The sequence below is a fragment of the Palaemon carinicauda genome, chromosome 3 (genome assembly GCF_036898095.1).
Source record: "Palaemon carinicauda isolate YSFRI2023 chromosome 3, ASM3689809v2, whole genome shotgun sequence".
In the NCBI taxonomy this organism is placed as follows: domain Eukaryota; kingdom Metazoa; phylum Arthropoda; class Malacostraca; order Decapoda; family Palaemonidae; genus Palaemon; species Palaemon carinicauda.
The window spans coordinates 133,684,285-133,705,604 of record NC_090727.1 but is presented as its reverse complement, the minus strand read 5'-3'; the positions used below and the strand labels follow the sequence as shown (position 1 = coordinate 133,705,604).

Here is a 21,320-nt window from a genome sequence, read left to right as displayed (position 1 = left end):
ATATTTTCTTCCTTTGGATCATATGACCCGGTGCTGGGTTGAGAGAGGTTTGATAGCATGATGGATGGAAGGATACAGGAATAGAGGTGTGGTAGAGGGTTAAAAAGTTAGTGTAGATAGGGACCCAATGGACATTGCAAAGATCTATTGTATTAGTAATTCCTGGTGTACCTGAAAACTGTAATTTATGCTAGGCAGAATTACTAGATATATGGCCTAGATAGGGACCAAATGGACATTGCAAAGACCTATTGTATTAGTAATTCCTAGCTTAACTCAAAACTGTAACTTTAGCAAAACAGAATTGCTATATATGTGGCCTTCCTTTCCTTACCAATGTAAATATCTAGTAATTAATTATTCTATTGACTCCTGATCTATGACCCTCATAGTACTCTCAGTTTGATGCTTTGCTTTATTTTATGAAATTTGAGCAATATGTCCCACTACAGGGGCCAGGGTGGTCAATCATTGCTGAGTACAATAGAAGGAAACCTTGACTTTGTACTTGCGAAAAGAACTGAATTAAATGGCTAGAAAGTGGGTGCAGCTGGGGCTAATGGGCTGTGGCAAAGACCTTTCATACTGTAAACCATCAATGGTGTATTTTGGGCACTAACCCCCTACCGTGTTTCGGTTTGAGCATTACACTGTAGCCTACATGCTTAAAGGCTTAAGGTTTAATGGCCACTCATGAATGGCAGAGGCAAGGGGCAGTGACATGGCCCTATCAAGCAGGGCAATGCCCTAGAGACTGACCATATATACTGTACATATGATCAGCACCCTCTCCACTCAAGCAAGGAGCAAGGAGGGCGAGACAATGGCTGCTGATGACTCAGCAGATAGACGTATAGGTTCTGCCATTCCCCTCATTCTTACCTCGCAAAAATGGTGAGGTTCCAGCGACCAAAGAAACTAATAAGTTTGAGAGGGACATGGACCCCAGTCTGGCATTCACCAGTCAGGGAAATTACCACATCGCCCACCACAAGAATTAGTATCTGTATGGAGATGAGATAATAGTGCAAGAGATCAATAGTTTTCTGGAACTTTTAGAGTTCTAAAGGTCTTTTATTTCAGTTTGCATAAAACTGTCTAACAGTTTGTCTAAATGTTCCATGCTTCTGTTACATAAATTTGTATTTCCTTTACTGTATTGGTTAGCCTTCATATATTAGTCTGTCAATTATTCCTTGCTGTAGCTTACCATTTCTTTCTCTACCTTAATTATATTTCAATATCTCTTTATAGGTAACTTCTGTTTAATGTAACCTTGCTATGACATTTAGGATGTTGGATACAGTATGTAAATCAGGACCACATGACCGGGGAGTAATTTAACAATATTTCACCATTAATAGCTACGAGATCTGGTCTTACTATGTGGCAAAGTATGTTGTTCATTTTGAAAAAAGAATAATGATAGCTACTAAACAAGAATTTTATGATCATAAGGTCTGTAAACTTTAGAATTTTATGATCATAAGGTCTATAATCTTTCAATAGAACATTACTGTACAGTACAGTATTCCTTTTCCTTCATCTTACGATGTTACTTATGACAAGGGATCAGTAAAAAACATTAAGTTCTTTTTCCTTCAACACAACAGCATGTCCTCTCAAGCCGTACATTTGGCATGGATGATCTTTCTTTTGCACACCGGAGTACGGCTGTGTAGAGGGGCGTGCTTGACTGTAGCCGACGGCGAAATTTACAGTGTATGGGGAGATGCCGTTATCACGGAACTGCTGCCATTGCACTATGGGGAACACTGTGACAAGGTGAGAGCACAAGGTGGGTAATGTGGCCCTATTGATTTGTAAGTTGTGCATTTGGAAAATATAAAATCTATATAAGTTTGGGGGAACTAAATTAACCTGTAAGTTTAATATATATTGAGAACCTAAGTACAGTAGTTTATATATCGCATATCTTGAGAATGATCTTAAGTTCACATGAGTTCCCATCATAAAAATTTTGATGTGGATATATGTTATTTGAAAAGGCATTAAATGTTGTCAAATAAAGAGGGTTACATGAATCTGGACGGGGCCCATTGTTTTGCACAGCATTGGAGACATTAGTTCGTTATTACTATTCACAAAAGACCAATTTATTTTTTGGAAGCTTGCTCTGGAGACTAAAGGTTTCTTCAACTTATATGTAATGATAATAATTATAATAATAATCACCATTGTTCTCTGGCTCTAACCGAATCAGTTCTGTGAATTTGTAAAGTACAGGTGTGGCAATGCCTCTGTTGTTTTAATAATTTTTCATTACTTCATGCTATTATGGAAATTTTGTGATGAAAAAACCCTTAGGTAATAAATGAAAAGTCAGCTTGTTCAAAATCTGAAAACCATTTTCACAAATCCAGCTGATTATAATCGGTGTTAGCACACACAATACATATTCAACATGAATGCTTTTGTGATATGTATTTTGTGTTGACTCACACCATTCTGAAATTTCATTCATAGTTCTATAAAATTACAAGTATAGTGTACTGTAATTGTAAATTCTATAAGAAAGGTGAGGAATGGTTCATATAATGTAGTATAGTTGAAGTATATATTACAGTACTGTATGTAACCAATAGTTTACAGTATTTTTTTTGTAATGATTTGTTTCCTATTGAACTAAAAATCTTTATAATTCTACTCCCTTAACCATAGCCTTTAGTTGTCCTTTTACGGAATAACTTTTAAAAATGTATCCTGTTTTTCTGACCAAAAGCCAACATAAAGTTAGGGAAAAGGATGAACCTGTTCCATGATGAAAACCAGAGGTATATCTCTCAAAGAAAGAAGCATCATAAACATTAAAAATAAATAGAAAAAAATAAACTGTATTCCCAAAGTTATTTGTAGAAAAAAATTTATGTGGTCTTTTTTCAGATCGGCATGACAGAGGTCCAAATTCTTGAAGCAACAAAATTGGCAGTGAAAAGAGTCAACGAACTAGACCTCGTTCCTGGGGTCAAAATTGGTAAGTGAAAAATTAACGTCATTAATACCATTTTAACGTCAAAATTGTCTTCAAAGATTGGATGCGAAATAGTTTCCTCCACTCTCCTCTTATCTAGCATTTTATATACTGGATACCATTTTTTAATACACATCCCTTTGCCTTCTCTTAGATGTCTACTGTACTATGTTCTTGTTTATTTTTCTTAAATCTTTGATATTTGAGTATATTTTTCAGCTACTCTTCATAAAATATCTTTACAACACTTCTTCACTGGTAATATGAGTCCTATCTGTACTGACCGCAAAAAAAAAAAAAAAAAAATTCTACTTCTAAGACATTTTCTTCAACTACTACACAGAGCTACTCCAGACCCTCTCTAAAAATGACCTTTCTTATACAATTCAACCATTGGAAACCTCTTACTTATTGGATATATTGCAATCCTGAGGATTTCTTGGGCCCGCATATGTTATGTTCAGTCAACTGTATAGTGTCCTCCCCTTGTTTTCCACAAATTATCCATATGGCCACTCTCACAGGGTACAGCATTTCCCTTTGTTTTCTTATTTCACAATAAGCTTTATTTTATCTTAATGATGTTTGAATAATGAAATGTATTTTTTCTCTTAACTTTAGAATAAACCGTAATAATGTAATTCCATGTTTTCCGAGATCCATATAATCAACCTTTCCTCATTCCACTTTCTTTTTTCATGTTTACTTATCTCACCAAAAAATATTTTTAGTTAGGTAACAAAATATAATCATAAAGATTTGAAATGATATTTCCATAAATATTGTAACTTTTCAACGTACTCTCTGAATCTTCTCAATTTTAGGTTTACGTGTCGTTGACACCTGCGGTGAAGTGGCTCGCAGCGTGAAGTTGGCACTGGCATCACTCGCATCCGACGCCCGTGCCTGTACTCCAACGGTTTCTCTTGGTTTTTTGGGTAATTTTTACTGTACAGTACTGTACTTATGTACAGGCGATCTGTTGATCCATCGCATAGGAATGTACTTTCTTATTACTTAATTACTTGGGATTGTATATAAACTTATAAGAAGGTTATTAAGAGGTGTGGTAGCCTATTTGAAGTTCCCTTGCCTGGTGATCTGCCAAACTGGGGTTCAAGACCCGTTAAAGCTTGATAGCTTCTTGTAGTGTCTGCAATGGGGGATTTTGGGGAGCCTATAGGTCTACCTGCAGAGTTATCACCAGCTATTACCTGGCATCCCCTGGTCCTAGCTTGAGGGAAAAAGGGGGCTTGAGCACTGACCATATGCCTATAATGTGTGACCTTAAAATGTTAATATTCATGGGTGGAGTACAATAGGATTGGATTAGGGGTAAGGAGGCCATTCAGCACCGATGTGTAACTGTGGAAAACATCAAGGTTTAAAGAGGGTGGACAGAAAGATAGAAGAAAGGACGCAGGAATGGAAGTAAAGTAGAAACTTAAAAAGTAAGCTACTCAAAACAGCAGTAAATAATGAAATGGATGGACAAAGACCTATAAGACAGATCAAGAAATCATGGGAAAAAGTGATAGATGAAGACCTAGCCCTAATGGAAGTATAAGAAGACAAACTACAAGACAGATGAGAATGGAGAGAACTTGTTTGGCGTCTAACCCTGCCAAAAGAAGGGCTGATGTGAAACCGTTTATGATGGTGATGATAAAGAGATTTTGACGAAGGAAAAATCTATTTCTGGGCAAGAGTCCTGTGCCGCCCAGTGAAATGCAGTTATATACCTTAGAAATGATGCTAAAGGAGCATTCCACTGGGCGGCACAGGTCAGAGCCCAGATATTTCATATAAACTATTCACAAAATACATTAGGAAATTTCCAAACTGTGAAACTTTAGGCTACGTGCACCAAGAACTACAATGAACTTTTGTGAGTTAGAGGATTTAAAGGCATACCTTTGTTCAATTTCATTGATTAATACTAAAGATAGTTTCTGACACAAGAAAAAGTAATGATCGCTTACGTACATAAAATTTTCTAGCTAAGTATCAGTAATAATCACAGAGTCCATTACAAGATACTCTAAAATATTATCTAAACTCATTCTAAGGTACAACTAGATATGGAAGGGAAACTAAGAAATTGGTTAACTGGACTCTACAAGAATACTACAATGGTCATATTCCAAAGTACCAACTAACATTACTGGAATGACAAATATAGTTTTATTAAAAGAATTTTTCTTACTTCTGTTTTTTATATACAGTATTTGCCACAACAAGATGCACTGTCCTGTACGTAGTATTTTTCTCCAAGGATCTTAACAATGCAATATATTCTGAAATAAAAAAACATAAGCAATTCAATCAAATTCCCTTCTGAAAATAATTGACAAAATCAAGTTCATGTTAAAATCTTTTAGAAAAAAGTTCATGTTAAAATCTTTTAGAAAATCATTCAAGGTTCAATGATTACTGTAAAAGTCTTGAGCACTTGCAAGAGAATTTGCCTGTTCTGACTACAAGGCAAATCTGATAAAGCTTTGAGAAATACATTGCAGTAATAGTAAAAGAAAACAGATGCAAAAGGAAAAAGTTCTTTAATTAAAAGAAGATATATAAGCCAAATTTTCTCAGTAGAATCTAATAACACAGCATTTCCTGAAAAAGATACATGAATTAAATAAAATGATAGTATCCCTCCATGATGATACAAAGGCAGATTTATAAGCAAACAAAAAATGCTAGAAAAATATTAACAGAAACAAAAGATTAAAAGAATACATTTTCAAACTTTGATAGCATTGAACCCTCTTGATTACCTCCCATTGAACTCCAAGTGAAAAATCTTTCAAGGGGAGATCAAGATGAGGGGATACTCCCCTCCAAACAAGGGAATTCTGTCAAATAATTGTATTCAGATATTTTTACATGTTTTCACTTTTATTCCCTTCAAGGTACTTTTCATGTACAGTAAAACAATGCACCGGCCCAGACATGTTTTCCCTCAAACACTACGTTCAAACCTAGCTCTCAAACACTATGTTCAACCCTCACTCTCAAATATCTACGTTCAAACCTAGCTCTCAAACACTACGTTCAACCCTTGCTCTCAAACACTACGTTCAACCCTCGCTCTCAAACACTACGTTCAACCCTCGCTCTCAAACACTACGTTCAACCCTCGCTCTCAAACACTACGTTCAAACCTAGCTCTCAAACACTACGTTCAACCCTAGCTCTCAAACACTACGTTCAACCCTCGCTCTCAAACACTACGTTCAACCCTAGCTCTCAAACACTACGTTCAACCCTCGCTCTCAAACACTACGTTCAAACCTAGCTCTCAAACACTATGTTCAACCCTCGCTCTCAAACACTACGTTCAAACCTCGCTCTCAAACACTACGTTCAAACCTAGCTCTCAAACACTATGTTCAACCCTCACTCTCAAATATCTACGTTCAAACCTAGCTCTCAAACACTACGTTCAACCCTCGCTCATGGTAGGCTACTAAGCAGTGGCTCACAATCAAGGCAGTGTGCACTGCCGCACTAACGCAATAAAAACAACGAAGGCATTAAATGGCATATCTTTGCGAGAGTTCCAAAACTGCTTTGTATAGAAGAAAACATGTCTGGACCAGTACATTGCTTCCCGTGGAGATTATTTTGAAGGTAATTAAATTATAGACATGTAAAAAAATCTGAATAGAATTATATGACAGAAACAAATGACAAATTTGGAAGAAATTTGTATTTCCTAACGTACATTTTTTTTTTCCCCTAACCCTATCGTGAGAGCTCTCATTCATCCTATCTAATGCCCTACACCAGCTGGTACCTAACTACCTCTTCTCACAGGTTAGGTTCTTTTCCTACTTTAATGGGTCTTAATCCAAGGTGAAGAGGTTTTTAAGATGTATTAATTAAACCTAATACCTTAATACTACTAGCCTTATAACTAATTATCTAGAGATGTAGCATGCACTCTATTTATACAAATTGTCCTGCCATCACCTGTCCCCCTTAAGTACTGTCTGCAATCAAAAGTGACCAGAATACATTGGTGTGTGTATGAGACGGGTGGCCAATTAATCAAGATTTTCTTAATTAGTTGTAAGTAAATTAAGAATTTTGCTTTTTCCAAAGTGACAAGTGCATTGTACCTATATAGTGTAATAATGTACTGCATGTGCAAATTTATTTAAAACATGAAAAGAGCAGATTGTTATTACCTTTACTAAATTTATCCATCATAACACAATTTATTAAAGTAAAAATACTCATAATATACAGCTTAAATTGTAATACTGTATGTAAATGTGCAAATATTAGAGACAAGTACCGATATTGAAATAAATTACGCTAATTATTTATAAACACATAACCAGTACACTGCATTGTATTTTGTTCGTTACTTCAGATGTCATAAGTAATGTATCATATTGTATTAAAATATTCAATCATATCCTCTGAATGAATATATGAAATTTGGGTCATAAGGCCTTCCTTGCAGTACACTGTATAGAGGCTTGCTGTCTTAAGTGAATTCGTACTTAGGCATAGGTCAATTTCATATCCTTTGCCATATTACGTCAATTATTCAATTATGTTTAGAATGTTGAGAGAATGGAAAATGGCTGTCTGCTAAAGAAAGTGATGAATGCAAGAGTTGATGGGAGAAGTACAAGAGGAAGGCCAAGGTTTAGGTGGATGGATTGAAGAAAGCTCTGGGTGATAGGAGGATTGATGTGAGAGAAGCAAGAGAGCGTGCTAGAAATAGGAATGAATGGCGAGCGATTATGACGCAGTTCCGGTAGGCCCTGCTGCTTCCTTGGATGACCGCGGAGGTAGCAGCAGTAGGGGATTCAGCATTATGAAGCTTCATATGATGTGGATAATGGGGGAGTGTGGGCTGTGGCACCCTAGCAGTACCAGCCAAACTCCGTTGAGTCCCTTGTCAGGCTGGGAGGAAGGTAGAAAGGAAAGGTCCCCTTTTTTTTATTTGTTCAATGTCGGCTACCCCCCTAAAATTGGGGGAAGTGCCTTGGTATATGTATGTATGTTTAGAATAGAAAAACTTTAATCTTATGTTTTAGTCTACAATATTTTTCAGTCTACAAAATTTTTCAGTCTACAATATATTTCAGGGCCAGGAGATGCAGCCTCTGCAGCAGCAGTTGGTAAGGCAACAAGAACATTACAAGCTCCTGTAGTTGCTTATGCTCCTCGAACTGTGGAAGTCACAGATACGATCAATCTTATAACTCCCGCTCCGCAACGATCCGCCAAGGTAACGGCACTCTTTGCATAAATGATAGCAACTCCATAGCATGCCAAATACTGACTACAGTATAAACAAATTATTCAAACTTTACATTAGATATAATAGAGCTTGATAGTTATGTTTGTCATTTGTTAAATACACAGGCTGCAGTGCAAGTCTTAGCAGCGATGCAAGTGCAATCATTAAGCATAGTGCACACACCTGACGAGGAAGGACGTTCCCTTGCTGAACACTTCATTGAAGCTGCTGACTATGCTTATCGTTGCGTTGAGATGACCCTAGAAGCAGGTGATGAAGAAGCTATAGCCACGGTACTTCAAGAGGGCCCGGGGACTATAGTTATACTGGGGACAAAAGAAAAATCTCTGAGCCTAGCAAAGACACTGGGTGCTCCAGGAGGTCCAGCTGATTTGATTTTAATGTTAGACAATGCTGGGCCTGTTCCAGCTGCAGAATTGGGGAGTGTCGCAACCCCTCTCGTTATTCTACAGCGAACAGCACCAACCATACCCGAGTATGTGTCTAACTTAGAACGAGACTTCTATGGAGAAGATGGACCAAGGCGAGAGTATGTTGCGGCAATGTCAAAGTGTGATTCTTGCGAGCCTTCAGATTTTGGGTATGATGCTAGCGCACCAGCAGCCATAGCAGCAGTTCTTGTATATGCTGAAGCCCTGCGAGAAGCCCAAGTCACTAAGTGTGGCACTAGCGGTGGGCTTTGCAACAAAGTAAAGGAACTCAAATTTGAAGAATGGTCTGACACACTGAGTGAAGCATCACTGCATGCAGCAGCATCGATCGCTTTTCCAGATCTCGTTGATGCAAATTTTGATCCCGGAAGTGAAGACTACCCACGATTTGCTATCAAGTTTATGCCGAGTGGAACCTTTGGCAACATTACACAGGTCTGTAAGCAATAATTACTAAATCAGAATGACATACAATTGCCCAAAACAGCCTCTAAGCATGCAAAAAGGCACTTATACTGTAATAGTAATCTCTTCTTGAAGATATGGACTTTACACCTTATTACTTTAAAAGGCTTCTTGAAGATATGGACTTTACACCTTATTACTTTAAAAGGCATCTACATACAGTAATTCAATCTAAAGCTTAACTAGGATACTAGGATACTGCTTAAAGAGTTCAAGTTATATCTGACTTGTATTTAAATAATAGATGTACATGATTTAACCAACAGAGTTTAAACATCAATAAAGACTATAGTCCATTTCTTTTAGCGATGCATATTTGCACCGACTCGCAGCGGTGCCCTTTTAGCTCGGAAAAGTTTCGTGATCGCTGATTGGTTGGAATTATCTCGTCCAACCAATCAGCGATCCGGAAACTTTTCCGAGCTAAAAGGGCACCGCTGCGAGTCGGTGCAAATATGCATCGCTAAAAGAAATGGACTATAGTAAATTTTTCCCTTTGTGCATCAGGTAGGCCACGCAGACGAAACTTCAGCTATACTCGGACGTATGGAGATTCTTGAACCCAGGTGTGGAAGTTATTGTTCTTGTTCAACAAAGGAGGTGATTGTAACCACTACGACTCCCATGCCCGAGATACTTCCTGAGCCAGATAACATCACTGCACCTACAAAGCCGCCTTCACGTGAGTCATTTACATAGGAACAATAGCTTCCATGTCGATAACATCAACTCACTCACAGCATAGATTGTATGTATAAGCTAGAAAGAAAATGTGAGCTGTATGGGTCTGGATATAACGAATGCCTGCATCTGAACATTAAAATGACTCATACGCACATCTTAAACTTTGTCATATGTTTCAGCAAATTCTATCCAAAGTATGGTTGGAAAAATGTAGCTTAACCCTTTTACCCCTAGGCTATTTGGAAATTTCCAACCCTTAACCCCCAGGGGTTATTTTTTTTTCAAGCACATTTTGCAGAGTATTTTTTTAAAATTGCTCTAACAGCCTTAATTTTTGTCATAGAGAGGTCAGGTTGGTCTCATTCTCTTGGAAAATGCCTGAATTTTCTCAAAAAAACATCAAAAATATGCAAAAAAAAATTTAAATAGCATTTTTTTGCAAGGACGTACCGGTACGTCCATGGGGGGTAAAGGGATGAGTTTTGTGAAACGTACCAGTACGTCCTTTGGGGGTAGAAGGGTTAACTCACTTACAGCATAGATTGTATGTATAAGCTAGAAAGAAAATGTGAGCTGTATGGTTCTGGATCTAAGGAATGCCTGCATCTGAACATTAAAATGACTCATATGCACATCTTAAACTTTTTCATAAGTTTCAGTAAATTCTATCCAAAGTATGGTTGGAAAAATGTAGCTTAAAATCATAGCAAACACATCTATGACCTAGGATGAATAATGTACATATTAAAATTTGTATTTTGGGAGCCTAGCACACATTACTGTACATTACAATATTTTATATCACTCAAGCATAGAACATTTCCTATTTTCAGGGGATATATAGGTACAGTACGTTTAGTGCAGTGAAAGCGGCACTGTACTGTAGTGTATAAAATGTTGAAAATTTGCTCCAGAACGGCAACCTAAAGGTAAACTAAAGTTAAGGAGGGTTACTTATATCAGATGGATGAAAAGTAGAATGCATGAATTACAATAGATGGCATGCCCTTCTCCATCTGTTACTATTATGTAAAACAGTATAATTTTAACAGTACAGTAGTTCTGGAGATGATTGATCTCAATTGAAATGGGATTCAGTACTTGAATACTTTGTTTTCCCTAGTTCTTTTACAGAAGCCAACAAGCACAATATTTTGAAAAAACTTTAACTGCACTGTATTTATTAAAATATTGTATAATATTTACTGTATACAAAAAATCATATTAAAATTAGTTACTTCTATCCCCACTTGATGTTCATATTGCTTCTCTATCGTAGCTGGTTAAATGATGTCTACCCTAAAACTAAAAAATACTGGTTTTCTTTCCTTATAACAGCCATGCACCTTTAGTGTAGTGTTGAGATTAGATATCTCACTTGTCTTTCACTCTTGTTGTCAATCCTAGTTCAATAGTCTCTTGATAGCACTATAGTCAATTTTTTTTAATGCGGTGCATTTACATCGACTCGCATGGATGCCCTTTTCGCTTGGAAAAGTTTCCTGATCGCTGACTGGTTGGACAAGATAATTCTAACCAATCAGATAGCAGGAAACTTTTCCAAGCCAAAGGGGCACCGCTGCGAGTCAGTGCAAATGCGCCTCATTAAAAAAAATTGACTATAGGTAGTGGGGAGGCATGTATATGAATGTCAGAGGAGTATAAAGTAACTAATCTCATCATCAATATTCTTTTTATATCGAAAAACTTCTCTTGACATTCATATTGCTAAGTCCACGCTTGGATGCAGGTGGAATAACGAAGGCTAGATAAGGGATTTTGACAAAGGAAAAATCTATGTCTGGGCGAGGAACCTGTGTCGCCCAGTGAAATGCTCCTTAAAGCACCATTTCTAAGATATAAATACTGCTAAATATACCAGAGAAAAAAGTTGCATGGAATGCCAGGAATATATCCAGCTCGCTCACCCCTAAAGGGTGTCGGTATTAAAACTGGGGAGAGTGAAACCACTACCAGAGGTCCCTTTCCAATTAGACTTCTCCCTCCTCAAAATATGGGTGGTACCTTACTTACCAGAGAGTAACCTTTACTCTAATAGAGTACTAATTTAAAGGTAAATTACTGCACCATAAACTAAGTAAGGTGTAATTACTCACCTATTCGATTTGGAAAATATAATACTAAATACCCACAAGGGGCTAAACTTTAATAAAGCTGCAAAGGAATGTATAATCAAAGAATTAATCTCAGATTAATCCTTGACACTTAATCTAAAACTATACAATATTTGTACTTTAAATGTATTACCCATCACCTAAAATTTCTCATAAAAAACTAATACTGTACAATAACTTAATATCAAATTTTTAAAATTTCAATCAAAAGAAAAACCTTTCTTTAACTACATCAACCACAGCACCCAATGCCTAGAAAAGTCTTTGGAGAAAACAAGTTCATTTTAAATAATACTTAATAAAAATAGGCTGAGTATGCTGTTGGGATATGCCATACTTTTTCCAAAGAACAATATTATAAGCTAGACTTATATCATGAACTATAACTTTCAGGTCCTTCATTTAACTTGAATCCAATTCTCTGTGAGCTTGTCACTAAACTCTTACTAAGAAAGGTCATAGCATTCTTGGAGAGGCCGGTTTGAAATCCTAACCCAACAAAACATAGAAGGAACCTTTATCAGGGTTACAAATAGTATAAGGAACTAAATGCAAACCCGATAAACAAAGAGATCACTAGTAAGCGACACAATGGCCACAGCGAACCCCTGAAAGGGAACGAACAGAAGACCAAACACAGTTAAGAATAAAAAGTGTCGCTACCTAGAAATCCCAAACAGACAAATATAATACTCAACTTTGAAGCAGGGATCTCTAAAACGTCGGACATCTTCCCCCCCCCAAAAAAAAAGAAACACAAAGCACACGAGCAAAACAAAACACGTCTGACCAACGCAAGTGCTGAGGAGGAATGAGGATGGGGGTTGGGGAGATGTAGGGATAGAGAGGGGGGATGTTGATGAAGGAGAGGTCTAATTGGTGAGGGATCTATGGTCATGGTTCAATCACGCCCCAGTTTTCTATACCGACACTCAATTAGTGAGTGAGCTAGGTTTACTCCTGGCATTCCATGCATCTCTTTTTCTCTGGTATTTTCAGCAATAACTATGCCTTAGAAATGGTGCTAGAGGAGCATTTCACGGAGCGACACAGGTCGAGCCCAGAAATCTATTTTTCAATGTCTTATCTACTGCATTCTCTACAAAAGTTATTAAAATATGGAGACAGACCTTATGTCTTGAAATTATGTTTAGCTCTGAAAGTAGAAAAGAAAGACAAAATCATATTCTCCCCAATCAATAAGGCCCAAAGGAGGCCACCAGAGTTATCCTGCTGCTTTATGATAACCTGAGCTTGGTTATCTCCGCCCGTATCATTGAGAAAGGAGGAAATGCATATAGATAGATTTACCCGTCCAGTAATAAGGATGTCTTATCTTCCAGCTATTAAATTGGGATCAAGAGCGAAGGAACTCTATATTCTTGTTGAGAGAGGTTGCAAACCTATCCATGTTTGGTCTTATCCACTTGGTAGAATCTGTGGTTTCCAAGTTTCCAACTCAATTGATTTGGTAATACATTTAACTTCTCTGGAATACTGTATTTGTAAAAATATTAAAAAACTTAAGACAACATAAAAGGATAAGAATTATCAGAACATACCTAAACCATTCTATTCAAATAAATTTCTGCACTAAGCTTTCTTTGTATCATCCCCACTTTCAGGATCTTGCTCTGTACAGCCTTCCAAATTTGAATCTTCAAGCCTCCACTTTGTTTACTATTCTTTACGCCTGTGCTAGGAAAGGAACTCGTTTCAACAGTTGATGTACTAGAATCTGTGTTAATGCAGCTAGGTGAAATTAGAGATGAGATAGTGGCCAAGACTAACCTGCCATTCAAAATGTGATGCAACTGTTTCTCAACTCCATTGAAACTTTAAATATTGATTAATAACCGCAATACCTGTTCCACCTGAACAATCTGATATGCCACATTGATAGATTTATACATAGGCTGCTCATGAGTGCTTATATCAGTGGGTGGAGGGATTTTAGGATCCTGATTGTCAGCCTGGTCTTTCGTCTCAGAAACCAGTGGTCAATTAGACCTGAATGGATCATGGAAATGCAAGGGTTTTACAATGAAAAGACCACGAGTATTTCAAAAGAGCAACATTCGAGGTGAGGCTCTCGATTCTATAAAATGCTGTGTACCAACAGAACCCTTACTGGCTTGTATACCCAAACTGCTAAGCACAATATTAACCTAGGATTCGAAACTGGGCAGGTTAGGTTCACAACCTTTGCCCAAAGTCTTGCTAGCCTCATTACAAACTACTGTACACCCAAGTGTGGCATTAGCAACCTCACTTCCCCAGTACAGTAATCAACTAGCCTAGTCCTTTGTGGCATCTCCTCTAAACTAAATTAACAAACAATTTTCTTTTACAAGTATAATCTTCTATGTAGACAGCTATTAACTGAACATATTCCTTCATAAGAGGAACCACATTTCTCATGGTATGGTAAGCAGCTCTTCTAGGAGAAGGACACTGCAAAATAAAACCGTTGTTCTCTAGTCTTGGGTAGTGCCATAACCTCTGTACCATGGTCTTCCACTGTCTTGGGTTAGAGTTCTCTTGCTTGAGGGTACACTCGGGCACACTTCTATCTAGTTTCTCTTCCTCTTGTTTTGTTAAAGTTTTTATAGTTTTTATAGGAAATATTTATTTTAATGTTGTTACTATATTTGAAATATTTTATTTTTCTTTATTTCCTTTCCTCACTGGGCTATTTTCCCTGTTGGAGCCCCTGGGCTTATAGCATCCTGCTTTTCCAAATAGGGTTGTAGCTTAGCATTTAATAATAAGAATAATAATGGTTATTTTAATAACACACTTGTCCCTGGAACAAGAAACAAAGAGAATGAAGTTCATAATTGCCCAGGAATAAATCCCTTGAACAATCCTTACTGGAAAACACAGTGAAGCCAGAAGAAAATACCCACTCTTAATCTATAATAATGAGTTTATATAAAACTCCCTAAAAGGCAGATACACATACTGTAGAGGGAGGGCATATCATGTCAAATGTAACACGATTAACGAGAGAACTGGATGACAAAAGAGATGTGGATACTCATGTGGTAGTAGTATTGCCATACACTACCATATTATCTTATATTACACTGGATTGATTGATTGATTGATTTAAAGTTTTCAGGCATCCTGACATCTAAGGTCATTGATGCTGGTATACTACACTGGAGGGGCAGGACTATCACAAGGAAAGGAAATGGGAAATTTTTACGTTTTAGGGTAGCTCTCGACATTTAACCAGCATTGAGAGAGAAGCAATATGAATGCCAAGGGAGGCTCATAGAAATATGGTAGCTAAGAAAGTTTGACTTTCTCCACAGGCACATAGATAGTTTATGCATATATATTCACTATACCCCATCTAAAAATTGTAGACTTGCACACTTCTTCTTAAAAAGTTTTTAGTAAATAGAAAGGAGGGATGGGGCTTTGTAGTCAACATACATCCAGATAAATATGAGCATATTTAAAAAAAACAATAAGGTACTTTATGTAACAGAAAAATAAAAAAATCTTAGAAAAATACAAATAAAATTTCATTTTTTTTTTTTTTGGTATCAAGTTTCAAAGAAACACAATAGAAAGTTTTGCTACAGATTGAGATGTTAAAATTCATCATAATTACTTTACATTGAGAATTTATTTCCTTTTAATCTAGAAGAACAACTTTCTATGAACATAATTCAATTGAACTGTAAATCTTTTCTCGGTTGAGCATAATTACTTCATAATTTCTTTGTACCTGTAACTGTATTTGGTTTATTTTAGTTATCATTTTACTGTACTGCAGTTTATTTACTTCCATACCTATTTTTCCGTAATGGACTACAGCATTTCTCTTTTTGAGACCCTTAGGCCTTCAGCGTTAGTTTTTTCTAACTAGTTTGCTGCTTGCAACAACAATAATAATAATGACAAAATATTATTCATGTAATTTCTGGATTGTAAATACTTTAATTTCTGTTCCAAGTTAAAGCCTATCACAATAACAGAACTATATTGCAACAAAGCACCAAACAATTCTGTTTTACGTGTCTCTTCATTAAAAGCTCACTGGCTGCTCAGACTGACCAAACAGGATTGCATGCAAAATTGATTATAAAAACATTAGCAGAACTAAATTGCAACAAAGCACCAAACAATCCTGTTTTACGTGTCTCTTCATTAAAAGCTCAAGAGGCTGCTCAGACTGACCAAACAGTATTGCATGCAAAATTGATTATAAAATTGTAACAGCAACATAATCCTTCATAAAAGTAAACGAGCCACTTTAGATTTCTTCTACAGTGAGTTTCTCCAAGCTGCAATTTGTGACCTTTTATTCAAGGTTTTATTACGCTTGCATTGAAACAGACAATTATTATTATTATTACCTAACCTAATGCAACTTTTTATTACAGTATCAGAACATACCTAAATCATTCTATTCAAATAAATTTCTGCAATAAGCTTTCTTTGTATCACCCCACTTTCAGGATCTTGCTTGAGGGTACACTCGGGCACACTGTTCTATCTTGTATCTTATTTCTCTTCCTCTTGTTTTGTTAAAGTTTTTATAGTTTATAAAATGATATTTATTTTAATATTGTTGCTCTTCTTAAAATATTTTATTTTTTCTTGTTCTCTTTCCTCACTGAGCTATTTTCCCTGTTGGAGCCCCTGGGCTTATAGCATCAGGCTTTTCCAACTAAGGTTATAGCTTAGCATGTAATAATAATATTAATAATAATAATAATAATAATAATAATAACAATATAATAAATGTCTCATTAGTATAGATTTGTCTTGATATAAATCCTGGTGTATAAAAATGATTTAAAAATATGATGTAACTTAATTTAATCTTAACAACTTTGCTTTTCAGAATTCAATATCATAGGAAGCGACAATTGGTGGGTGAACAAGGGATGGCTTCCAAAATCCATTGACACCCCAACGAACTTATCTAAAATGGAGATTGCTACGTACATGACGGCTTTCTCCTTTTTCGTCGTAATTTTCTTCTCTGCCAGTGTCATATGCATCTATTCTATACAAAAGACACCACGAAGAAACTAGAGTGTTTTCTTTTCAGATCGTCACCAAAATTATCTTTTCACACAAAAGTTACGAGGAAGGGAGAATGCTCCTTTGGAAAAATAACATTATGGTAATTCACCATGTCCCTATCCAGATTGCCACAATACAATTTTGCTATGCCACGCAGTATACAAGCTCGTAATTTTATCGCCTCATTTCCATTGATAACTTAATCATTTGCTGTCAAAACTTTCAAAGAAATACAAAAACTGCTATAAAGAAATTAAACATCTGTAATAGGTTGAGGTTTAAAATCTTGAAGACCAAAACTTATGTTTAATGTATATCAGGCCCAATGGATAAAAGCTTTAACAAAGGGGGGTTGTGCTCAGAATGGAAGGGTTAACTTTTCACAGATGACAGATAATGAACTTTCTCGAAAGGGCACCGCTTACTCTACCACATAATATCATTCCATATATGGGTAGACTAATTATATAAACAAGTGTTGAGTATACTATTGCTATCCATAGATATAAGTTGTTTTTGTAAAGTTGCTCATACTACTTCTCTATACAAAAACTGTTTGCTGTATATGGAATGGCAGTTTGATTGTTTTAGGGCCTTAGCAAAGCTGTTTTTCTGCAATGCATAAGCATAGAGAACAGCATGACAGGCATTACATTTTCCTTCATCACTTCCAAACATTTTAATGGAGTGCTAGAAGCCACAACATTGTTTTCTATCTGGTGGGCCTAAAAGTCGTCAGTATAACTGCAAATAAAGATTTATAAGGACACACTTCAATATGCTAAACTTTTCCAACTACAGAACAAAAGCCTCACACATGTCATTCCACTTGGGTCTGTTTATGATCTTTCTATGTCAGTCCACACTCGCAAACTTTCATAGTTCGTCAATCCATCGTCTTCTCTCTGTGTTCCACCTATTGGTTTGTCATTCATTCCTTTTGATTTCCAATATATACGTCCAACTCCTTTCCAAATAGTTTGCTCAAGCCTCTGAGGGTCTGAAAATGGGACTTCCAGGCCAATTTCATTATGACTAAGCTTCCTCTCAAATTTTTGACATTACGTTCATGTCCAAATTTACTGGAAGATACTTTCTAGGCAGACACCATAAAAACTAGAAAATATATTACAATACCATTTGCTCGTAAAACTAGAGAGGAAAGATTAAATGCAAGGATAGTAAGGGAGAGATTATTTTGCTGAGTTTTATCAGTAGAACGTATACTAAAATATCTAATGTGATTTGATGTTTACAAAGCTTTATGTTATAGTCATTAATGACAGCTGTACTCTCTGAAAAGGAAAGGAAATTTGTCTTTCCTCAAATGAATATTTTTTTTTCTAGAGCACTGAATTATCTTGCACTTTATTATTCTAAACATCATTAATCAGGTATTCCTGACCTATCATTTACTTTATTACAATAGCATGTCAGTCCTAATTCTCCCCATTATCATTTACATATCCTTGATAATAAATTAATTTACTTATATCAAACAGAATATTGTATTAAAAAAGTATTTCACATGCTTAATGGATTTGTATGTTTTTTTTTACCTTTTAAATAAATATAATACAGTAGTCTTTAACTAAAATTATTAAATTCATGAAATTCATATAAATTTCCAGCTCCTCTGGAGAGACCTAAAGAGATACGGCTACAGACCTATTTATTTCTTATTCCTACCTTATTATGTATCAACATAGTGACTCCTCTTATGTCATACCTTAACGTTTCTTCGTAAGAATTTTAATTTTTAACAGCAAATAACAAAATCCTACGATCATACCTTGCAAATTTACGACATCACCACTCCATTTTCATCATGTCTTGTCTCACTTGACGTATTTATAGTAAAACACATTTGCATTTCTCTGTTATATCTCGTATCATTTGATATCTTCTGCTTGAAATACATTTTATCTGTCAGCTACGTTGACCACATTTTTGTAGGTAATAAATCTGAAATAAAACTAAAATTGTTTTACTCAAACTTTTATTTACATTCTTCTAAGCACTGCAGCTACAAACGAGCCTTCTCATAATCTATAAAAATCTTGAAGAAATAGTAACTTATAAAGCCAAAAGTTTTAAAACCCTATATGTTGTTCCTATCTCTAAAAAGCCAATTACCAAACTGAAAGAAATTGATAAATTCAATACCAATAATTCCTTAAAATTCAGTCTCAACAATTAGTTAACAACTAAAAAATTGAAATTAAAAGCTTCTAAAGAATCAATTATAGTAGCTTAACTAACTAATGCATACAGTACTGTAATTTTACCCGTTCTAAAAATTAAAAGTAATTCTACATCTATATATAATAAATATTAAATATACAGTAGGGTACAATCATCTTACTTTCTTACGAACTTAACTCCAAAGGTAAAGAAAGGTGGAGTTTGCTTAGCATAGCTACTCAGTCTTAAAGATTTTCCTTTACTTCCTTCTTTCCTTTGTTTGATTGGAAAAAATAGATGGTAGCACTACACTGTTCAAGAAAACTACAGCATGACTAGATGCGAGATAAGAAAAACATTTGGAACAAACCAACAAATTGAAACAAACATGTTTTTATCTCATGTGATGGGGCTATTGCACATGCTGTACCTGATTCAAAGATGAAAATGACCTATTTAGAAGACCCTGCAACACTTTTATTAACAAGGTGTGTTCGGAGTGATGCAGTTTTTTTTGTCATTTGCGGATGCTCGTCTATACCTCAACTGACTTGGTAGTTTCATCAACTTCCTTTGCCTTCTGTTTATGCGATGGCGCAGTAGAAAGAGCAGCGACCACTGTCGGACCTGCGATGTATGCTCCCAGAGTTGCCACACTCACAAAGGCCATGGTTGCTTTCGCTATCTAAAAAGGGCAATGCAAGTTCACATGAAATGAAAAACAGCAATCAAACTGTTTAATGACATGGCTTCCATTATGAGCCTTAATCCTTATCTAACAACCCTTCTTAACTTCTTAATTAATTAGTCTTACAGCAAGTGAACAACATCTATGTTGGAAAACCTACGTATTTAAATAATGGTTATGTTGACTAGGATGACATGAGTCTTTTTATTGTTTATATATGACATCTCTGTTTTTGACATTGTTAATAGTTTATATAGGACATATCTATTTTGACGCTAGTACTGTTTTTAGAATGATATATTATTAATTTATTCTCATCATTTATTTATTTCCTTATTTCCTTTCCTCACTGGGCTATTTTTCTCTGTTGGAGCCCTTGGGCTTATAGCATCTTGCTCTTCCAACTAGGGTTGTAGCTTGGCTAGTAATAATAATAATAATAATGAAGGCAGAGTTATATTCTACAATGATTAGGCTACAATTGGCTTTAAAATTCAAGATGGGGTTAAAAATAAATCAATCGCTTATAGAGCTGTCCTCTACTAGACGTTACATAGTTCTCTGGGAAGTATAGGCGTTCAAATTACACCTTACTCTAAACTGAGAAAAAGGACTTCATTATAAGATTTGCTGGATGCATAAAATGTATTATAAATGGTCTTGTAGGCCTAAAAATGTTCACAAACTCAAGAGCAAGAAATGAATATTGAGAATATCCACAGCTGAAAGATTGTGATATGCTGGGAGATAAGACCTACAATAAACAATGGTGGAACTGTACCACACGCTCAAAAATTACATGCCTAAAATACAATGCCAAAGCAGTGTCTGTTCTTATCATGCAAAAAAATAACCAGCAGTGCTCTCTCTGAATGCCAGTGGGCTTCAGGAATATTCACAGTTTAACTGTCCTCTACTTTCAACCAAGGAAACTTACAGGAAACAAGAAATTTGAATAAGTTGTTTTTACAATACATTAAGAAGACAACTGTACATATAACTGACATTAATTGTAAAGTTCTACAAACTGCCCCTAAAGGAAACCAATTTTGTGTCTTTAACATCAGCCACAAGATTCTTATTCAAAGTATGATATTCTCACCAAAATACTTCCATTTTTGTGGCTGCCCCTCCAGGGAGTATTACCTGATATCACAATTAAAAAGAAAACAAATTTTAAAAGTAATTTGTATTTTTCATAGCTATACAAAACTGAGCCCTTTAAAATAGAGAATGTCTTCAGCAGAGCTGCAACGCCTAATAAATTCACTAACAAGATAGTTAATACGTGGGGAGTGCAGGAAAGTAGACTCGACCACAGCCCTGCCAAAGACTTCACTTTTGACCCTCAGCTCAGGACTGAGAGGGGTGGTTGAGGTGGGAAAAATACAAATTACATTTAAAA

General features: G+C 35.9%; 1 protein-coding gene across 4 annotated transcripts in view; it reads left to right on the top strand.

The window, feature by feature from the left end:
• Window positions 1-19,362, top strand: part of LOC137638546 (metabotropic glutamate receptor 3-like) — a 25,696-nt gene extending 6,334 nt beyond the window's left edge. For 3 of the 4 annotated variants that reach the window (XM_068370682.1, XM_068370684.1, XM_068370683.1), the window contains exons 2-8: window positions 1,614-1,785; window positions 2,905-2,995; window positions 3,817-3,930; window positions 8,104-8,246; window positions 8,384-9,145; window positions 9,683-9,857; window positions 16,859-19,362. In XM_068370682.1, coding sequence (XP_068226783.1) covers window positions 1,615-1,785; window positions 2,905-2,995; window positions 3,817-3,930; window positions 8,104-8,246; window positions 8,384-9,145; window positions 9,683-9,857; window positions 16,859-17,052 — 1,650 coding nt within the window. In that variant the 5' untranslated portion in view covers window position 1,614 and the 3' untranslated portion in view covers window positions 17,053-19,362. Of the gene's footprint in view, window positions 1-1,613; window positions 1,799-2,904; window positions 2,996-3,816; window positions 3,931-8,103; window positions 8,247-8,383; window positions 9,146-9,682; window positions 9,858-16,858 lie in introns of those variants that run through there. The other variant, XM_068370685.1, reaches the window with a different exon arrangement.
• The last annotated feature ends 1,958 nt before the right edge of the window (window positions 19,363-21,320 follow it).